Genomic DNA, 19,527 nt, shown 5'->3' with positions numbered 1-19,527 from the left:
GATTATTATGTTTTTAAAATAATTGTGGACTCTCTCGGGTCAGATTTAATAAGGAAAGTAACACATTTACTACTTAGGTATCTTGAAATGTCACTATCAACGACTTTGACAAGAACATATGATATATCCTGGCCTTTGTAGCCCAGATATGTGGGCATAAAACTCATTTACCATCTTGAAGAGATCCAGGTCTTAGTTTTTAGTAATGAATCCTCATCCCTACCTGTTTCCTATTCTATATGCAGAAATGATAATCAAGAAATGTGTTCTATTTTCTATGATTCCCATACTGTTAACACTCAAAGGCCTGGGTGAGGCTTCCATACTATGTACAGAGATTCATAATGATAATGAGACTTTTTTGCAATCTCTCCAAGGTTTTGTGCCCTTTGTTTCCCTCCCCATCATCTTCCAAAGTGCCCTAAAAAGCTCCTGGGATCTCTTACAAGGGCTTATTCACAATGGTGCAAACTTTCAATGGCAGTAATTTATGCCTTAACCCACTTTTTGGCCATTTTTCCTGGCCACTTAGGCTAATTATCCAAGTCATCTGTGTACAACAAACAAGGACATCCTTCCCTCAGCATTCATCTTACACTTCATCCACCCAGTGGGGCAGTCATAATGCTCCACGGGTAACCATCGTAATTATCTCCATGGCAATAGAGTGCAGTGTTATTAGGCCCATGGGATTTGCCATAGATTCGAATGATAGAGCCATCAAGTCACAGTATTAGGCTCTGAACAATCACCCCTACTCAGCGGAAGGTCAGAACCCACCCTAATGCATGTGATGAGTCATGCCAAACTGCACATAGAGCTGTAGGAAGGGATAGGAGCATTTCCTCCAATCTGATAGATAATTTCCTTTCGCTAATGCTCTCACTGTTTCTCTTAAAGCTTTCTTAAGTAACATCCATCCCTCCTTTATTCCATACATTTTAATCCACTTTTGTAAAAGTTTGTTTAGACTTCCTTTTAATCCAATACTACAGTGTTATTTTCTTATACCCCGACTTTTATATTCTGTATGCGACTGTGCTTCTAACACAGTAGCCACAGATGCATGTGGCTACCAAGCACTTTAAAGGTGTGTAGTCTGAATTGAGGTGTGCTGCTGCAGGTGTAAAATACACATTCAGCTTTGAAGGCTTAATGTGAAAAAAAGGTAAAATGTCTTATTAACAATTTTATGTTGTTTACATGCTGAAATGATAATATTTTAGAAATATTGGGTTAAGTTAAATAAAACATAGAATTAAAATTAGCTCTACTTGCTACTCTAGACCTTTACCTGCTACTTTATACCTTTTTTACATGTAGCTACTAGGAGACTGAAACTTACATATGTGGCTTACATTCTATTTCTATCAGCAACACTGCTATAGAGGTAAATGGATGATTCTTGTTCACTTTTAAATCTGAAGAGCGGATGGCATGATAAAAACACTCAACTCTTGAAGAGTGCCTTCTGTTTTTTAATACCTGCTTTTATATTATGATTTAACCTGATATAATTAATATTCCAGGATAACTGGAAACTGGAATAACTGTCATTCCACAATCTTCTAAACTAAGACACTCAATTTAATTCCCAAATGCTGCCTCTACCTCAGGATTGCTTTTTAACCCCTGAAACAACTGAGAACAGGCCAATGAGACAAAAATTCTTGACTTGAACACAATTGTGCATTTTCAGGGGAAGAAAGCAAAGTGGCTACTTCAAGTGCTTGGTGAGTCCCAAGCTCCTGTCCCTCTATACGCACACACCATATTTGGCCCACAGAATTTAAGAAATACTTATGGCTAAAGGAAAACTGGAAAGGGTTATAGGGATAATCAGTCTTATTACTAGTGCAACATGAGAAAATGACTCTTAGGCAAAGGGAAATAGCTTCCATACTATAAATCAGCCTGAGAAGCTGATGGGAAGCTTTTTATAAAAATGTGCTTTAAGGTGGTGAGTGAACCCGGATGGAAGCTGGTTAATAGCAAAGGTGATAAATGAAGTTGGATACTTAGGAGATGAATGAACAGGTTTGATGTGGTAAATTAATGAGAGACACAAGAAAACACAGTATACTGCACAAAGGACCATGAGACTCAACCAGACAAAAGAATGTATAGATCCTGGTGGCTGGGCAGACATCCTCTTTGCCTTTCAAGGTAGGTAGTGGCATGGCACCTTTTCAACCTACCCAAGGCGGCTGGGGAAGGCTGAAAATGTTCACTGCTGCCCTCTGCTGGTTAAAACTAGATTGTTTTTACAGTAAAGAACTGACTCAAGACCTATAAAATTATTAGTATCTCAAAAGACAGTGGATCATCTACAGAAACAGGCTGAGCATGGTTTGTTGTGCTGCATTGGTGGGCATGCAATGTTATTAGATGTCTCACATGAAATAATATTTGTAAACAATAGTCCTACTGTTATTGAGTACCTACGATGTGCATACCAGGCATTTTACATATATCTCTGATTTGCATATATTATCTTCCAAGGTAAGTTTTATTGTCCCACTTTACAGGTAAGAAAGATATAGTTCAGAAGGGTTAAGTAACTTGCCAAAAGTCACACAGCTAACAAGAACTACTATCTGGATGTAAATCCAGGTCTTGATAACATCAAAGCCCATGCTGTTCCACTGTACCACACTAAGAAACTGCCTAAGGATGCCTGACATCCAGTAAGTACTCAATAAATACTAGTTCCCTTCCCTCATGATGCCATTCTGACATCGTTTTCCTACCTCCTGCTGGATTTGCATTAAATTATGCAGTTGCTATCCGCAACATAAGAAACATTTTATTAATGGTGACACCCATATGAAAGTCTGATTCACACCTCCCCAACTACTAAAATATAAATTAAAGTCCCTGATGCCCCTTCAGCCATGCTGGAAGCAAAGGCACAAGTCAGGAGAAGCCTGATGTCAATGCCAGGGAAAGTCCTCCATTGGCAAGTATGTGACACTGGAAGACATCTGCCAACATACATTCCCGGAGCCTGTGGCACATGTCTTGACATACTCAGCCAGTGACAGGAGGACACTGATGGCAATGCAATGTCGGATGGTGAATGGGAATGGGAGAGGACTGGTAAACCAAGGAAGGAGGCACCGGCAGATGCAGCAAAGAGGCTTGGTGCTTGCGACAAGGCTGTAGCTTAAAAAGAGGAAAAGTTGTACCTTCACAGCCACGTTCAATTTGTCCACTCCGATGGAGGGCATCGTTGATGAGGTCTGGCAGGCGCCCATTCAAGTCCACTGATGCCAAGCAGCCCTGAAAGCCATCCCGGGAAGCCACGAGCTTTGGGAGATTGCTGTACATGCCTTGGGCAAGACCGGCCATGTAGAGGTCTCCTGGAAAGGAAAGTAGGTAGTAAAAGTGAGTGAGAAAAGACTAGGGAGACCAGGTCAACTAAAGTCAATGCACGTTAGGCCATTTTTTAGATAATGGTAATGTAGCTGGGGTGGGGGGATAGCATAAACAAAATAATTACCAGAGTTTCTACATTGTACAAAGAAGAAACTAAAATCACTTATGTGTCGTTCATTTTATACACGTCATCTCACAAATTTTAATCACCATATCTATTCTCTGAGGTAAGTATGGTTCCCATTTTATGACGAAGTAAAGATGAACAACATTTTCAACCAAACAACCATTTATTGAGTGCTTTTTATGTACTTGTTACCAATAATATGATGAGAGTTTTACAGACATTATTACATCAAAACTCCTAACAGCCTATATAGGTAGTAACAATTATTATCTTCATTTTGCAAAAAAGTTTACGGAAGGTGAACAAGGCTAAGGAAGTTGACCAAAGTCAGCCAGGCAGTAAATGATTCAGCTGAGATTCCAAAACCTATATTCCTTCCTCTGTATTATGGCTCCTCCACATTTTGACATTTATGACCTCATCACTCAGCCCCCGACAAGCCCAAGATTTACAGAGAAAATGAGCCGTTCCTTGAGAAGGAGTCTAAGTAAAAATGGAATACATTGCATTATGGTACAATTTAATGTTGTTAAAATACAATACGTCAAATCATATGGCATGATGTATCAAAACTGCATGGTGCACCTAACCTATAGTTTGCCTGTGGAAACAGCTTTTCAATTGTAAACAATGCTCTAAGAAGGATAAACTTCTTTGCAAGGTTTACCTTTCAAATCCAGATTTTTGGCACCATTGATAACCTGAGTGACCACCTTAGTGTCCACTTTCAGGCTGTGGGTGTTACTATTGTCCCGGGTGATGACGACGTTGTGCCACTGGTTGTCATTCAGGGGGCGGTCGCTGTTGCCTTTGATCACATTGGGACCATTTCCGAGGTCAAACACGTAGTGTATGTACCTATGAGTGACAAAAACCACCCTATGATTTGAGTTTCCCTGAAGTGGTTTAATGGCAACGTGTGTATAACTGACTCTGGGGGCCTCAAAGACCCCACACTAAACTGGCATCATGCAGGAAGAATGATGACTTGACTTAGGATACAAGAATAGTCAGATCTGATTCTATCAGACTTCCCTTTACTTCCATACTTAGTGTTTACTTATTCAACATCATAAAAATCCAGAGTCACGAAGCAGTGCAGGTGGTACACTCCAAAACACTAGGGGGTGACATTTAAATTTACAGTTAATCATGCATCTTTTTCGGAAGTTTTGTTCTGGTTTTTGCTTTCATTTTGACTATTTCCCAACTCAAGGTAGTAAAATGTGTTGAAGAAAGAACAACTGTTTAAAATTTGCATATATGGGCTAATGGCATTGCTGAAAATATCTATCTTTCATTTCTTTCTGTAAATTTGGTGGTTGCTGGTAACACCACCCCAGAGATAGATACAACACACACCGCATACCCTCTTTTGCAAAAATAACACTTTTTCTCCATAGTTTTAAAGAACTACATTTCATAGTAAAAAGTCCGATAGTTTTGAATCAGTGAAAGATCTTTAAATGAAATCATGAATTTCTCTCCCTTCTAGCCCTAATCTTGACATGGATATTTTTAATCAATGAAGATGAGAGCATATATCAGGAACAAAGGGTGGGCAGTAGAATGGAATTTTTTTTATGCCCAAATTTTATGTAGGATTTGAGCTAAAATATTTAGTATAAACTATGTGATTCCTTCCACTTACCCCTTGACAAGCTCAACTGCAATGAAGTCATTGCCATCACCACTATTGAAGAGAATGAAGCCATCAGCTGAGGTGGTCTTGAACTGGAAGAAGAGGTGCATGGAGGTGTAGGCCTGGAGGGTGGCCAGACTTAGGTAGCTGCTCTTGGTCTTGAAAGTGACAGGGTCAGCAATGATGTTCCTCAGTCCAAAACGAGCCTTCAGTTCACAGTAATCAATGTCACCATTTTTGCACAAGTCAATGTAGAGCAGGCCATTAAACATGAGGCTCTGCAAGTGGCCAATGAAACTGGAGGGGACAACAGAGATGTAACGTTTCTCAGTCATGATACCAGTTTCAATGTTGTGGAATTCCAAGCGGGTATGGTCTCCCACCATTGTACCTGTGAAAATCATAAATGAGACATAAACAGGAAAAGTTATCATGCTTTCTCATAGCATCCTTACTATATCTTTTAGATCTAATTTGTTTCCACACAAAATATTAGGTTTTCCTGAGTCAGTTCCAGAAAACAAAACACTCAATAGAGTATATACTTGACTTGGCTTCAGTGGGGCAACTGATTACTGGCCCAGTCCAAGTTATATGTCCTGCATTCCATGCTCACATGTAGTTGCTCACAATGCCCCATCATGTAAAGGAAAATGTGAGACCCTGGATAACTCAAGTTAAAGGATAAAACCGTTAGTTTTCTCCATTCAGGAAAACAATTGAGTAATAATACACACTGTAAGATGATAAGTCTTTGTTGCCCTAACTTTTGCAAAGACACAGCAAATAAGCCTCAGGTGTTCACTACCAAATATTTCTTAGTATAATAATTCACCGCCCAGTCCTTCAGTACCTAATAATTCAGTACCTAGTACTTGCAAAAAAGGTTCTATCGCAGAACATCTGTTAATTTTATCTGCCCAGCAACTGTTGCTTCTTCTGATGATAACACCTAATTTTTCTTGAGGAAGCCACCCTCCCCAGTTCACCTTTAAACCATCTTGGCTGGATAAAGCTGATCCCATTCTAGCTCCTGAAGTAACAAGCTACCTAGGCTGGACCACTCAACATATTTTATCCCACTAGCCATAGAGTAAGATCTAAGGACTAAAATGCAGTCTTCAAACTTTAGAGTGATATGAGTCACCTGCAGAGCTTGTTAAAACAGTTAGTTGGGCCCCACCCTCAGAGTTTATGATTCAAAAGCCTGAGAATTTGCATTTCTAACATGTTACAAGATGATGCTTATGTGGCTGGTCTAGAGACTACCCTTAGAACCACTGCATTAGCCACAAGCCAAGCTGGTCCAGTAATATTCAGCTCCAGGGCTTTTGCTGGAACACTTATGAAAGAGGCATTCTTTGCAAGCAAGGCTTCCTGGAGGGGTAAGAAGAAAACCTAGACTGCTGGAGGCCATGTGATAACCAGATGGGCTGGGCCTGACTGAAGAGACAGAGGGCCCAGAAGACAACCACAAAACCGAGAGACACCGTTTCTCTAGGGTGATGTCACTTGAAGTTCTGGATCCAGCCAGCCAACTCTGGACTTTTTAAAACTATGTAGCAATAGATTCCCTTTTGTGCTTAAAGCATTTGAGTTGAGTTTCTGACATTTGCAATGAAAGATCCCCAGTGAATACAAACATGCTATAGACCTTTCATTACTGGTTTACCTAGGAGTGGTGAATGACTGAAGCAGAGGGGTAATGAGGAGAGCTTGAAATAAAGTCAAAGACACTGGACGTTATAATAACAAAGTCAAGGAAAACATCATTAGTTTGGCCAGAGTAGAAGATGGCTCCCTCAACATTTCTACAGAAAAATCATATTAAAATTTAGCAAACCACGTCTTAATGCCCCAGTGGTAGGGAGAAGGGAGGGGTAATTATGATTCAAAAGCCTGAGAATTTGCATTTCTAACATGTTACCTTCCATATGGAAGAAACTCCGCTAGCAAGACACTCCTAGCATCTCTTTTACAACTTTCCAGAGGAAAAGGAATGACATAATGTGAAAGATTAAGGATAATCTGAAAGAGAAACTATATGTGTATAGCTCAGCCCCTGGCACCTCCTGTTTCTCTTTAGGGGAACAAGCTGCCCTCAAGAAACACCCAGTCCACCCCACCTATCTCAGCATGGGTGTTTAGAGGAGCAAGCTTGGCTTCACTGGAGGCTGCCTGTCCCACTCCTGCTTTGGTTAGCATTCAAGTAGGCAATTCTGTCAAATTCTGAAGTTCAGTAGATTTAAGCCACGTTTTTCAATATCAGTGTTATCACTAATAAAAATTATATTTGATTTCCACCTGCCTTGTATTGTTTTTTCTCTATTGGCATAGAACTCAGGAGGCACAAAAAGGAGGTTTATATTTTCTTGGGTCCCTTAAACTTTAATATCTGGGAGACTCAACTAGATCGCACCTTCAGATGCTTAATATTAATTTCATCTCTTTGCGAGCATATTCAGATCTAATTCAAAGAATCGCTCATAAGCACAAAAATCAGATTTACACTTTATGAGCTTCTATGTGGTGTTTTGACAACTAGTGACAAATCATTCTCCTAATATAAGCAAAAATAAAATAATGATGTTGGTTAACTTAAATATAAAACTGTAATAGGACAAAAATCAAAATGCAACATAAATCTGCTGACTATTGAACAGGAAAAAGAATTAGTGTATAAAATTACTTAGTACTGAAAATCGGGCTGGTCATGAAAATGCAAGTAGTATAACCTAAATTCACATGCTCTAAAGCAATGAAGTGACTGAAATAAGCAGTCAATGTCGGTTTGGCTACAGCTGTTCATAGCAGGGCGGAGGGCTGGGGCCAGAGAATGACGGGGAGGGGGAAATCATAGCCAGTCTCCATGGAGACACAGGAACTGAACTACGATGATACTGCTAGTGGTGCTAATTCTTAATTTACAATAACAACAACAAAAAGAACACCAACGAGAACTAAGAATTGATAATGGGGTGATCACTGGTGAAGATTTGAGTTCTAAAAGGAATCTGAAGAAGCAATTTTAAAGTCAACTGGGAACTTTTAGAGAAATTATGGATAAACTGACCTCCAGAATTGAGGGGTTAGGAAGTTCTGCTCAGTAGAAAATGAATTTTATAAAGCAAGAAAATCACATAAGGTGGTGACTGAGATAGAAGAGAGATTGAAGAAGGGCTTGGATAAGTAATAGAAGGGAAACTAACAATGGAATTTGAAAGCTTAGCCACGGTCACAGACTGATTTTGGGTTTAGGATGACTCAGAGCAGCTTCACCTAGAAGTTGGGGAAGGGAGTGGCGAAAAGCGAGGTGGGGCCAGATTAGAAAGGAAATTGGCTTCACCATGTGCGAAGGAACTCACTTGACCGTGAATGGAGGTTCCAAAAAGAGTATGCTATTGCATCTGAAGAAATGATTGAAGTGACTGCTTAAAGTTGGAAACTTGTGTCAAACTAAGCAAATAAATGTTTTGTAAAATCTGTGTATCATCTAATCAATATTAGTAACTTTTCACTCGTCTCTTTTGAAAGCTGTCTGTAGACTAAAACTCTTTTCCACAGAAGGGATGAATATATGCACACTCCACAGCAGCTGCCTTCAAATTTCAGAGGAAAAAGAAGTAACTCAGGAGAAAGATAAGGAAAAACCAAGACTACTGAATATTCTCTGTATGCCAGGCACTATGCTAGGCCATTCATAACCACCATCAGATGTCAAGGTTCATGCAGGTGGTAAATGGTAGACACCCCCCAACCCCCAAACTGAACCCAGGTGTGTTTACTTCCAAAGCCCATCTCTTAACTTGTATGCTATACTGTCTTTGGAGGAAAAGCATGGCTGGTCCCTTACGTTATTGCCAAAGAAAAGCTGTTGGTGGAATTTAACTGATGAAATGTCCATGCAAAAGCTGCTGTGATGACTTTTCCCTTCTTCCCAGTGGCCAAGCATCATAATGACTTTCCATTTGGTTCATGGGTCATTGATCCAGCACCTTCCCTAGAACAGCCTTGGCTCCCATGCACACATGCACTTCCATGTCTCGTTGACAGCCCGCAAGCGGTTTACAGACCAACACTCAGAACAATGAAGTTTGTTGAGAATATAAACCTATGGAAAATCTTAGCCAAGTTCAAGCTGTAACTGCCCATGAGATGTTAGCACATAGTGGCTGGGTAGGTAGGTTCTGAGGCTGAATTGTCCGGGTTACCTGACTTTTCTGTGCCTCCGTTTCCCATCTGTGAAATAGGTATGAAGCTACCAGGATTCACTGTGTCAATACATATAAAGTACTCAGAACAGTGCCTGCTGCTCAAACTGTTATCTATTACTAATTATGCAACATTCATTTTTTTCCCCTTCTCTGAAATATGTTAATAATTTCCTGGTTATTTCACTTATTGTTTTCCCTCTTTTAGTAGAACACAAGTTCTTTTTAAGTAGGCACAACTTCTGGCCTCTTGTCTGTGTCCCATAGGGTCTAGCAGATGGCCTGAGCACAGCAAACACCCCTCACATTTGGGGGAGGAGGTTTATTTGAGACATCTGATTTGGAGTCAGAGTTGGATTCATCACCATTTCTGTGCATTAAGTTCCTGGCCAACCTTGAGAGCTTCACAAAGAAAGAATGGAAAGGCTTAGAGGAGGCAATTTGACCTTCCATGGCTCCCAGACACGGGGAGACAATTAAGAAAATGAAGGCTTATGAAGCCCCAGTAAAGATGCCCATTTTGCCCACAATCCTCCAGTTCCACTGCTCCCACAGCTTTTTCTCCACGATATCAACATTTTTCAAAAGAATATGCTGTAAAGTGCTTTAACAAAAAAATCAGTTCTGGAGCCAAATAAATCTGGCAAATGCTACCAATTTAGCTATTAGCTGTTGATGATTAGTAGTGTGTATTAGCATATTAAAGGCTCCTAATAAGTCTTGCAGTAAAGAAATCCACTTCATTTTGTTTAACCTAACATTTCCCAAATGTTTCTCATCATGTTTTTTTTATTAATGTGAGGAAAAAGTTTCCCATGGAAAACTTTGGAAAATGACTTTTTACAGGTTGGTACTGTATGTGCTATGTGGGGTGAGGGAGGGAGAAGGAGGAGTTGACATGGACCAGAGTAGAGAAAAGGGGTGAATTTGGGCACTAGCAATAAGTTCTGGATGGAGTAGGTGGTTCATGTAGCATTAGGTCCCAGTTCTGAGGAGCATAACCCAAGTGAGGTGTTCTTTTAATTTATTCTTAATAATAGAAATTCAGCTCAACCAATCAATCCTTATTAACTGTCAAATGAACTAAACACTTTTCCAGAAATACATTTACATTACAACAAATGAAAACCACTAGGGTGAGAAATATTTCTTTCCTTGCTTTTGATTTCTTATGAGTTTGACCTATTATATGCACATTTCTGCAAACTAGCTGAAAATTTGACACCCTAGGGAACCTTAAACAGCATGAAAGGGATTACTCAATAAGCCAATAAGATACTACTCAATAATCTGAGGACTGTGTGGTATTTTAGTTTCATTGCCTGATTTTATGACTTCTGTGAGCTAAAATTAAAATTCCCAAACCCCTTATCACGGTATGAAGCCATCCAAGGTTGTAGCTCATAAGCAAAATAGCTCTTTTCTTCTCCAAAATTCCTTTATCCTTATGGCTCCTTTTTTCCATCAGCAGCAAAGTAGGGGGTAGGATGGAAAATGAAAGAGCTTCATTAATTTCAAATATCAAATTACTGGAGGACTTGGGCATTCCATGCTTTAATCCTGTTTTTTAATAATTAGTGGCAAAAGAAAGCACACTTTATTAACTACCTGTATTCTAAAGTTTCCATAAAAGAATAATGTCTGAGGGAGACAATACACATTACTGCATCCTCAGTTCTGCTGTTCTTTAGGACCATAGCTTTCAGAGTGTATATCGTTTCCTATGAAAATAAAAGGGACTCACTGTCGGGAGAGATTGGGGTGAGGTCGCCATCTAGTGGCTGATGTTCAAAACATCCTGCGAAGAGCGTCTCTCTCAGCTTTGCTGGGCTAAGCCCAGAGGAGTTAGCAAGGCATGTGTGACTCATTACTGCCGCCTTTGTGTACAACTGAGTGCACCATCAGCTCATGGGGATTCCTTGAATAATTAACTCAGGCTGGCTGTGGCTTCATATAATCATTTTTACATTTCTTTGCTTATATGTATTACATAAAGCTAATTTACCCTTCGGTCATGCAGAATTGTTACGTTACCTCCCATTACTGAGTTGTGTCGTCGTACAATTGGAGGGTTTGGGAAAGTTGTGGTTCTGTTTGTCTTTGTTTGGGGGAAAGGAGAGCGAATGTTGTAGTCTACCTACTGAAATGTCTTCCCCCTCTCTCCCCAATCCATTCCATTATATTTTTCCTACATTGTAAGAAAAATCACTTTCTTATGATGGGTTGTGCTTGATTTGGTAAAATCACACAGGAGTTGGAGCTTAATTACACAACTCCCTCTAAGTGTTGTGTTCCCCTGGTGTAAAATGACAATAAGAACACTTACCTTGCAAAGTAATGGTGAATTATAGAAGATTAAAGGAGTTGATACGTGTGAGACAGCCAACCCAGGATCTAATGCCAGCTGGGCACTGCATATATGCCTCATGCTCTTCCTCTCTCCACAGACTCTCCTTCTCAACATACACACACACACACACACACACACACACACACACCCTTCCCTGCACATATACTACATGGCTCACCATAATTCCCGACTCCAGGACAGACTCATAAATGTAAAATTAAGTTATAGGACCCAAAATTGCAGAAATTTTATGCTGGAAAGGGCCTTAGCAATAGCAGAATTTCAAGTTTAAAAATGAGGAAATGGGGAAAGGAGGTTTAGTATATCTCGTTCAAAGGCATAAAGCATTTTGGTGACAATGCCTGTATTAAACTCCAGGGTACCTGACTCTAACCTGATTATCTTATTCACAGAAGAAACTCTAGAGATGACTTAGGCCACTGACTTCATTTGACAAGGCCCAAAAATGATAAGTGACTTTCCCAACATCCTGCAGAGAGTTAACATCAGGACCGAGGTCACCTGATACCAGCAGTGCTCCACATGGTACCTCCTGCTGCGCCAAATTTTCCCTTCATTTACGGACAAGAAGTCTGCGTAAGAGATACACACTGCTCTGGAATATTAGAGAGTGCAGACTTACAGGATGCAGCATGTAAGATGCACTTAGATATGCCCTCTCTCTTCCACCCTAGACCTCATTAAATTATCCATCAAATTCTGCCTGAAGATCTACCTTTATAAACTACTCCTGATTTCTCCAGCCCAAATTGATACTTTTCTCTTATGATTGACAGTTATAATCTTACCCACAAAAATTAGAATCTCATTATATGTTCTTTGTCTTATTTTCAAATACTCTAAGACCTATCTAATGTACTAAATCAGTTCATTATTTGAGGAAACAGGTAATTGTTGTCTGCTTGCTTCCTGATATCGGTTATAATCCCTAGTAAACTGCTGACATATCACAGGTTCTCGAGAAATATGTACTACTTGTGTGAGGCTCTGAACGTTCCTTTGCGTATGTATTGATTTGTTCATTTATTCATTGTCCTCCTAGAATGTAAATTCCAGGCCAAGGACTTGCTCTTGGTTCACCATCATATTCTCAGTGCCTTCTAAAGCAGTGCTTGGTACAGAGTAGGCACTCGATTAGTAACGATTAAACAAATGAATAATTGTTCACTACTTTCTAAGTATCATGCACTGATCTAGATACTTACCTTAATCTGTAATGTTCTGGATTTTTTGTTTATCCATCTCCCTCTACTAAAGAGTGACTCATATCATTGAGGGAAGGCGCTGGCACTTGAGAGGATGATTGACAAGTGATTTTTGAATAATTGAATAATAGAGGAATCTGTAGAACTCTACATGTGTCCTCCAGATGCATACTCTAGCTAAGGAGAGAGACCTATCAATATCTATCTAATTACAGTGGTGGGTAAATTCTATAATACAGATCAATGAAAAGGGACTATGAAAATACAGAGGAAGACCTTCTTAGCCTTACCTGAGCTTGTCAACAGAGAACATGACATGTGACTTCTGTTTAGCAAAACGAAAGGTTTTGAAAAAACCCTTTGCTCACTGAATGGCTGAGAGGACTATGTGAGCAAAGAGAGACAAATTCACTGTAGCTGTACTCACCTTCAGCCACGTCATCATCCACGGTTAACTTAAGGCTTTTTCCTCTGCGCACCACCCGAACGGTGTGCCATTCGTTGTCGTTGAGCTTCTGCCCCGCATACAGGGTCTCAGGTCCTTTGCCTAAAGATGGTGGTAAGTGCCAAAGTTAGAATCAATTCTAAACGTAGTGCTCAAGGCATCAGAATCGTCAAAGCCACACTGGTGCACATGACCCAGTAGCATTCGAAGAATTATCTCCCCCAACCAAAACCCATCCTAGTTTCACTGACACAACAGAATCCTCCAGAGTAGTCCCCAAATGCAAAGTTTCAATTCAGACATAACGGACAATAAGAAAGTAGTAAAAGAAATAAGTGTACTCCTTTACCTAGAGATACAAGGTTTTAAAATGCCAGTGGCAGTAAGTGAACATTTACAGGAAAAAGTAGTCAGTTGTCATTTTGTTTTCCAAAGTCTTAGACTTGAGACAAATTTCTTGAAGATACAGGAAATTCATCATACATTTTTAGAATTATTAGCTCATTTAGGCATAATACACCAGTCTGGCTTTTGGAGAGTATCCACAAATTGGATGAGAGAGTTCTGCAATATTTACTCTTAGCTTGACATTTTTATTCACCCATGGTCCTACCAGAATTCAGTGACCACAGAAATCACAATAGTAATCATCACAGTATTATAACATCAAAGTTTTAATCTCATTATAGATAATGCTCCTGAAGGGAATATAAGGGGCCCCAGACTTATCTCATTGGTCATCATCCTCCAAAAAGATCCAAAGACCTAAAAAATGAAATAATGTAAAATTCCAAAATTGAACCTGTTTAGATCAAAAGAAGGTTCAGTAGAATGTGCCACTAAATAAAGGAATAAACCAAGTTGTCTCAAAAGATCCATGCTCAAGACGCTCTAGATGATGTTCAAGTGCACCCTAGGAAGAAGCTGGTACAACAAGGAATTATAGTATGCAGGGGCAAAAACTGGCAAGATGGACAGTGAGGCACTAAAACAATTTTTTAGTAGTAGGGGAGAAAATGTCGTGTTTCCCTCACCATTGAACTGAAACGTAAATTTAAAAGACAAAGAAGATTGCATAGAATCAGAGAATTTAGACCAAATTTGCTCTCTCTACGTGGATAGTTGAGCCAATGAAGAAAGATGCTGCTTAAATCTTCCTGGATTAGTCAATCAATATATTTAAAGCCCTATCTCTGGAAGTAGCTTGAAAAAAAAGATGAAATATGTAACTGGCCAATACATCCCTATGAATATTATGCATCTGAAATATTTCAGAAGACGATACACTTGGCTCCAACAGATAGGAGCACATGGCCAAGTACATACTAGGTATTTTAATGAGTGCTTGTCGGGTAATCGATGTCTACATAGGCTTTTATTTCTTTGGAAGCCATCATATAAGGTCAATACATTTTTATCTAAGTAATTTTGAAAGTTTTATTATATAGCTTTCATTAGCCACTCTCCGTCCTCCTCTATCCCTAAGACTCAAGGTATTATATACTGTTTAGGGAAGAAAATAAAAATGATTATCAATTGGATAGAGATCTTTTAAACTAGGTGACTTTAAATTGTACACTTTACTTTTGAGTAATTAATATTCCTATTAAATGCTGGTTATAAAAGTTATGATAGCAGTTGAAGTTTGGGGGAAATTTCATCTTGAAAAATAGACTTTCGAATCAGAAAGATTTCTTTTAATTATAATGTGTACAGCAGATAATTTGTATTGAAAATTTTTCAGAATGTACCTACACCCCAAGTGCAACCTGAATTCACAAAAATCCTGAGAACTCAGTGAAGAAACTTAGAGTGGGCCAAACATAATGATATCATAAAATCAATGAATCTTAGGAAAAAAATACTAATAAACCATTTTATATTCAATCTTAGCCTATCTTTGTGAGTATGCCTGCCTTTTATATTACTTAAAATGTATACATTATAACAGGACTTTCCCTACATTTCAACTGATTAGATAGCACTGTTCATTATCTCATTAAATTCAGGTCTAAGATTGATGTAACAGTCGCCTTTACGACAGCAAACTACGTGGGCATTGGGAGAAAATGGACCACATCATGTGAGTACTTTGAACCAAGAACAGATGTTCTCAGGAGAAACAAATCTGCCTTTGCTTTTTTATGTTTTTATCCTCTTTATTCTAATGGCAAATGCTTCAATAAGAAAGTAAAGAGAGATGTGGAAAATATTGGCTATGGAGGCAGAACTGTTACAAATACAGGCTATTTAAACGTCTCCTATAGGTGGCATCTGTTCTTTAGGCAATTTTTGCACATCACTTAATTTTTATGATTGGGGATAAGATAAGAGGGAGAAATACTAACACAAACACAGTTTTAGGACATCGCTACATTAGTGCCCTATTAGCCACAGAAATGTAAAGCAAGCTTTGCCTCAGCCCAATGTGTTTTTAATGATGATGACACTTTGCAGATACTTCAGCTCTTCTGGTGTTCTTGAAATGTCCACTGTAGTCAGATTCAAACAAAAATATTTAAATGTCCATTTGACTCTCAAACTTTAGGATGTGATGGCCTATGACCAAAAATGTGAAAAAAATAACTGAAACCTCTCATATCCTACCACTTGGTTACATTTGATACCTCTAACCCCAATAATTCTCATTAAGAGTAGAAAAAAAGATTCACACTCATCTCATTAAAACGGCAGGGGAATGAATATTATTCAATATTCACTTTCAAGCAATAAATACAGAAATCTCAATGAGCTTCCAAAAAACTCTCAGTCTCCAAAAGTGGAAAGTCAATGACATTTATCTTTAATCAAGTCAAAAGGTCAATTCATCCTATTAGAAGGGAAGTGATGTTTAAATTCGGCTGGAAATGTAGGCGAATAGACAAGAAGAGCAAATTTAATCTGTAGCCTAAACATAAAACTGGATTGATAAGTGATGCAAGAGGCAGACATAATGAAAGTTGAAATACAAACTGTTGGTTTTTACAAGCAGGAGGATCTAGTCTAGAAAAGACTTTTCTGGCAGATTCAAGTAGAAAAGCCAGTGAAGTAGCATCCATGAAATAATGAATGCAAAAAGTTCTTCACTGTCAGTAAGATATGGTCCAGATGAGAAGAAGAAGAAAATATTTTCCTAAAATTTGAAATTTAAAATGGAACTGCTGGGAACTTAAAAGAAAACCTCAAAGCCATCAATTTTCCTGCACTGTCTTTTTTTTTTAGTAGCTAGAAGTATGATGTGCAATTGAGTACATATTGGATGCATATAATTGATGCATGTTTCCTTCTTTTATAGTTTAAGTGATAAATATTGATCACAAAACAATCCTTTTTTCCCTTTAGTCTGCTTAGATCATCACTGTTTGATCTAAATACAGAAACCTAATAAGTTATCTGACACCCTGTGAATTTCCCAGGTAATGACACCCGTGACTGAGTGACTGAGCAAAGAAGCAAAATCACAATTGAAGATTTCCGGGATGAAGAAGCCTGTAGACGTGTTGAACTGTTTGTTACTGTAGAACAAACAGCCTTTAATGAATCCTTTGGGTAATACCACCCAGATGCCCACTCTTGATCTAGCTTCAGTGCAAACTCATTTAGCATTGTCTCTTTTAGTTAAGGCTTGTCTCACAGAAGATAGTCTAATTTTCTGCTGAATGGGGGATAGAGAATGCGGAATCATGGATGAAGGACACAGACTGGATTGTTTTCTTGACCTAGCCTACAGTAACCCTATGGAAGTCCTATTTCTTTAGGAAGCCAGGATTAAGAATAAAATCATAATGAAAAATTAGGAGAAAAGTACTCGGAAAGAAATCACTGCTGATTGCTTGGAGGATGATAACACTAAGAATTTAGGAGAATGTTCCCTCTTTCAGCAGATAGAGAATGGGAGTGTGTGGGAAAAATCTATATTCGAGCATTGTTAAAGACACACACCTCCACAAGGTGGAATTTGGATTTTAATTATTTTGAACCTACTTAGTTGTGTTTTCTTTTTTTAGCAGACTGTTCATACTACACAAATTTGTTATTCCCTCCAGGAGCAAAATAACCAGTCAAACTAAAAGATACCCCCAATATACATTAGTTTGTCAATATATTTCTAAGACCTGACCAAATCAACTAAACCAGAGGGTTTTGCTCATATGCAGGGAGTAGAAATTCCTTCCATCTACCACAAGTGCTGTTTCCAAGAGCGGATGGGTAACATTTGAAGACTTGTTTCATTTGGGGTGAGGGAGAAGCACTAAGGAGACAAAACCTGTACCAAAATCACTTTGCTTTACCTGAAACTCTTTCTAGTTGTGCAAGAAGGGAAAAGGAACAGTAACTGTATTTCCCTTGGAGCTATGTTTCACATGAATCAAAATTCCTATAACGCACAGAAAAATATGAAATTCACTCCCTTAGAGAAAGGGATAGCGAAAGGCAAGTGATTATACATCTAAAAGACATGGTAAATAAATACTCAAAATGATGGACTGTGTTAGGTTTAAAGAACATCAAAAATACATAAAAAGAGAAAACTTACCTTCATTTCCACCGGCACCTTAGGTTAGGCTAGCTGAGCTGTGACAACCATTTTACTAAGCCTATGGCACCATATATTTCCTCAGTCTTCCTCCCCAGAGAGAATAGATTAAGCAAGTAAAAGGAGTGAGGAGGAAAAAAGATTGAGACTAAAGAATAAGGAAGGTGGCAGGGAAATAGGGAAGAAGCATTTATTTTCTGTCCGAAGAAAATTTCAGGTTCTGGTTGCTTTCTTTGGGTTGACAACCCAACAAAGAGTGAGAGGTGTTTTGTTTTATTTTGGTTTTATAAACATTTTTTTCAAAGGCATTCATTTTCATTGAAAAAAAATTTAAATCATATTTACTTATGAACCAGTTTGGTGAAACATTTCAAATACATCATTTCATTCTCACTGGAGTCCTCAAGCCTCAGGAAGAGCTGTCATCCCTCCTACAATAGAACTGAAAAGCATAGGAAGCTTTCTGGAAGTCTTCTATTAAGAAGCCTCCCAGTGAGATGTATGAGAAAGACTAGTGATGTGGTTATTCAACCTGAGCACATGCACCCTCCTGGAGATTCTGCTTCTAGTTAAAAACCCACTAAAAACACCACCAATACTTATTGGGCTTGAATAAGTAAATCTATCCTCAAGCCTGCCACATACAACATGTTCAACTAAGGGCTGCCAATCCCTTTCTGTATCCTGTACTCCACCCTTCCAGTGCTAATAGAGTACTGTTACTACCCTCTGGCAGTGTATCACAGAGACTGTCTATTCATATAGTTGACAAATATTAATTGAGCATCGGCATGGGACCAGGCACTATTCTAGTGTGGAGGATGAAGAGGTAAATAAGACAGACAGGGTCCCTGCTCTTACAGAGCTTACAGTCTGGTTTGGGGTGAGGGAGAATGAAGGACAATACATAAATTAAAGAACATGAGAGAATCTCAGATAGAATTGAGTTCTTTGAAGAAAATAAAACAAGGAGTATGATGAAAAGTAATTGGGATGAGCAGTGGGAATGGAGGATTGGCTATTTGATAGACTGTTCCGGAAAGGCCTCTCTGAGGTGACTTCTCTATTCTTGCCCTGTACCTGGTTGGATGGAGAGCTGTTATGTGACATGGTCAGAGAAGGCTTCTCTGAGGAGGTATGTTTGAGAAGGAGCCAAACATGCGAACCTCTGAGGCAACAGAAACAACAAAAACAGAAGCCCAGAAATAGTTTAGCATGTTGGAGGAACAAAAAGAAGCCCATATGGCTGGAACACAGCCCAAAAGAGAGGCATGGTAGGAGAGAAGGTGGTAGAGTAAGCAAAGGCCAGATCACAGGAGGCCCTGGACAACATGGCACAGAACTTGAATGCTATTCTAAATGCAACTGGAAGCCATAGGGAGGTTTTAAGCAAGGGAATCAGATGATCCAATTTAAGTTTTAAAAATCAGTCTGATTGCTATGGGTGCACTGGACCAAAAGAGGTCAATGATGGAAACAAAGAGATGTACTTAAAAGCTGTTAAAGGCAGGAAATGGCAGTGACTTGGACTAGGGAAGTAGCAGTAGAAATGCAAGTGGTGAGATCTGGGAGGTATTTGAGAGGTGAGGTCAACAGTACTTGAAGATTGAT

At 39.0% G+C, this 19,527-nt stretch overlaps 1 protein-coding gene across 39 annotated transcripts in view; it reads right to left on the bottom strand.

The window, feature by feature from the left end:
* NRXN3 (neurexin 3) overlaps positions 1 to 19,527 on the bottom strand; it is a 1,503,251-nt gene that overhangs the window by 775,245 nt on the left and 708,479 nt on the right. For all 39 annotated transcript variants that reach the window (XR_011533070.1, XR_011533071.1, XR_011533074.1 and 36 more), the window contains 4 exons: positions 13,362 to 13,481; positions 5,157 to 5,538; positions 4,173 to 4,363; positions 3,189 to 3,362 (listed from right to left, as the gene is read on the bottom strand). Coding sequence is in view for 33 of the 39 variants with exons in the window: in XM_070594342.1 (XP_070450443.1) it covers positions 3,189 to 3,362; positions 4,173 to 4,363; positions 5,157 to 5,538; positions 13,362 to 13,481 (867 nt within the window). In the remaining 6 variants the exon portion in view is untranslated. The remainder of the gene's footprint in view (positions 1 to 3,188; positions 3,363 to 4,172; positions 4,364 to 5,156; positions 5,539 to 13,361; positions 13,482 to 19,527) is intronic.

The sequence above is a fragment of the Equus przewalskii genome, chromosome 25, assembly GCF_037783145.1.
Source record: "Equus przewalskii isolate Varuska chromosome 25, EquPr2, whole genome shotgun sequence".
NCBI classification, from domain to species: domain Eukaryota; kingdom Metazoa; phylum Chordata; class Mammalia; order Perissodactyla; family Equidae; genus Equus; species Equus przewalskii.
This window is presented reverse-complemented; position numbering and strand designations above follow the sequence as displayed.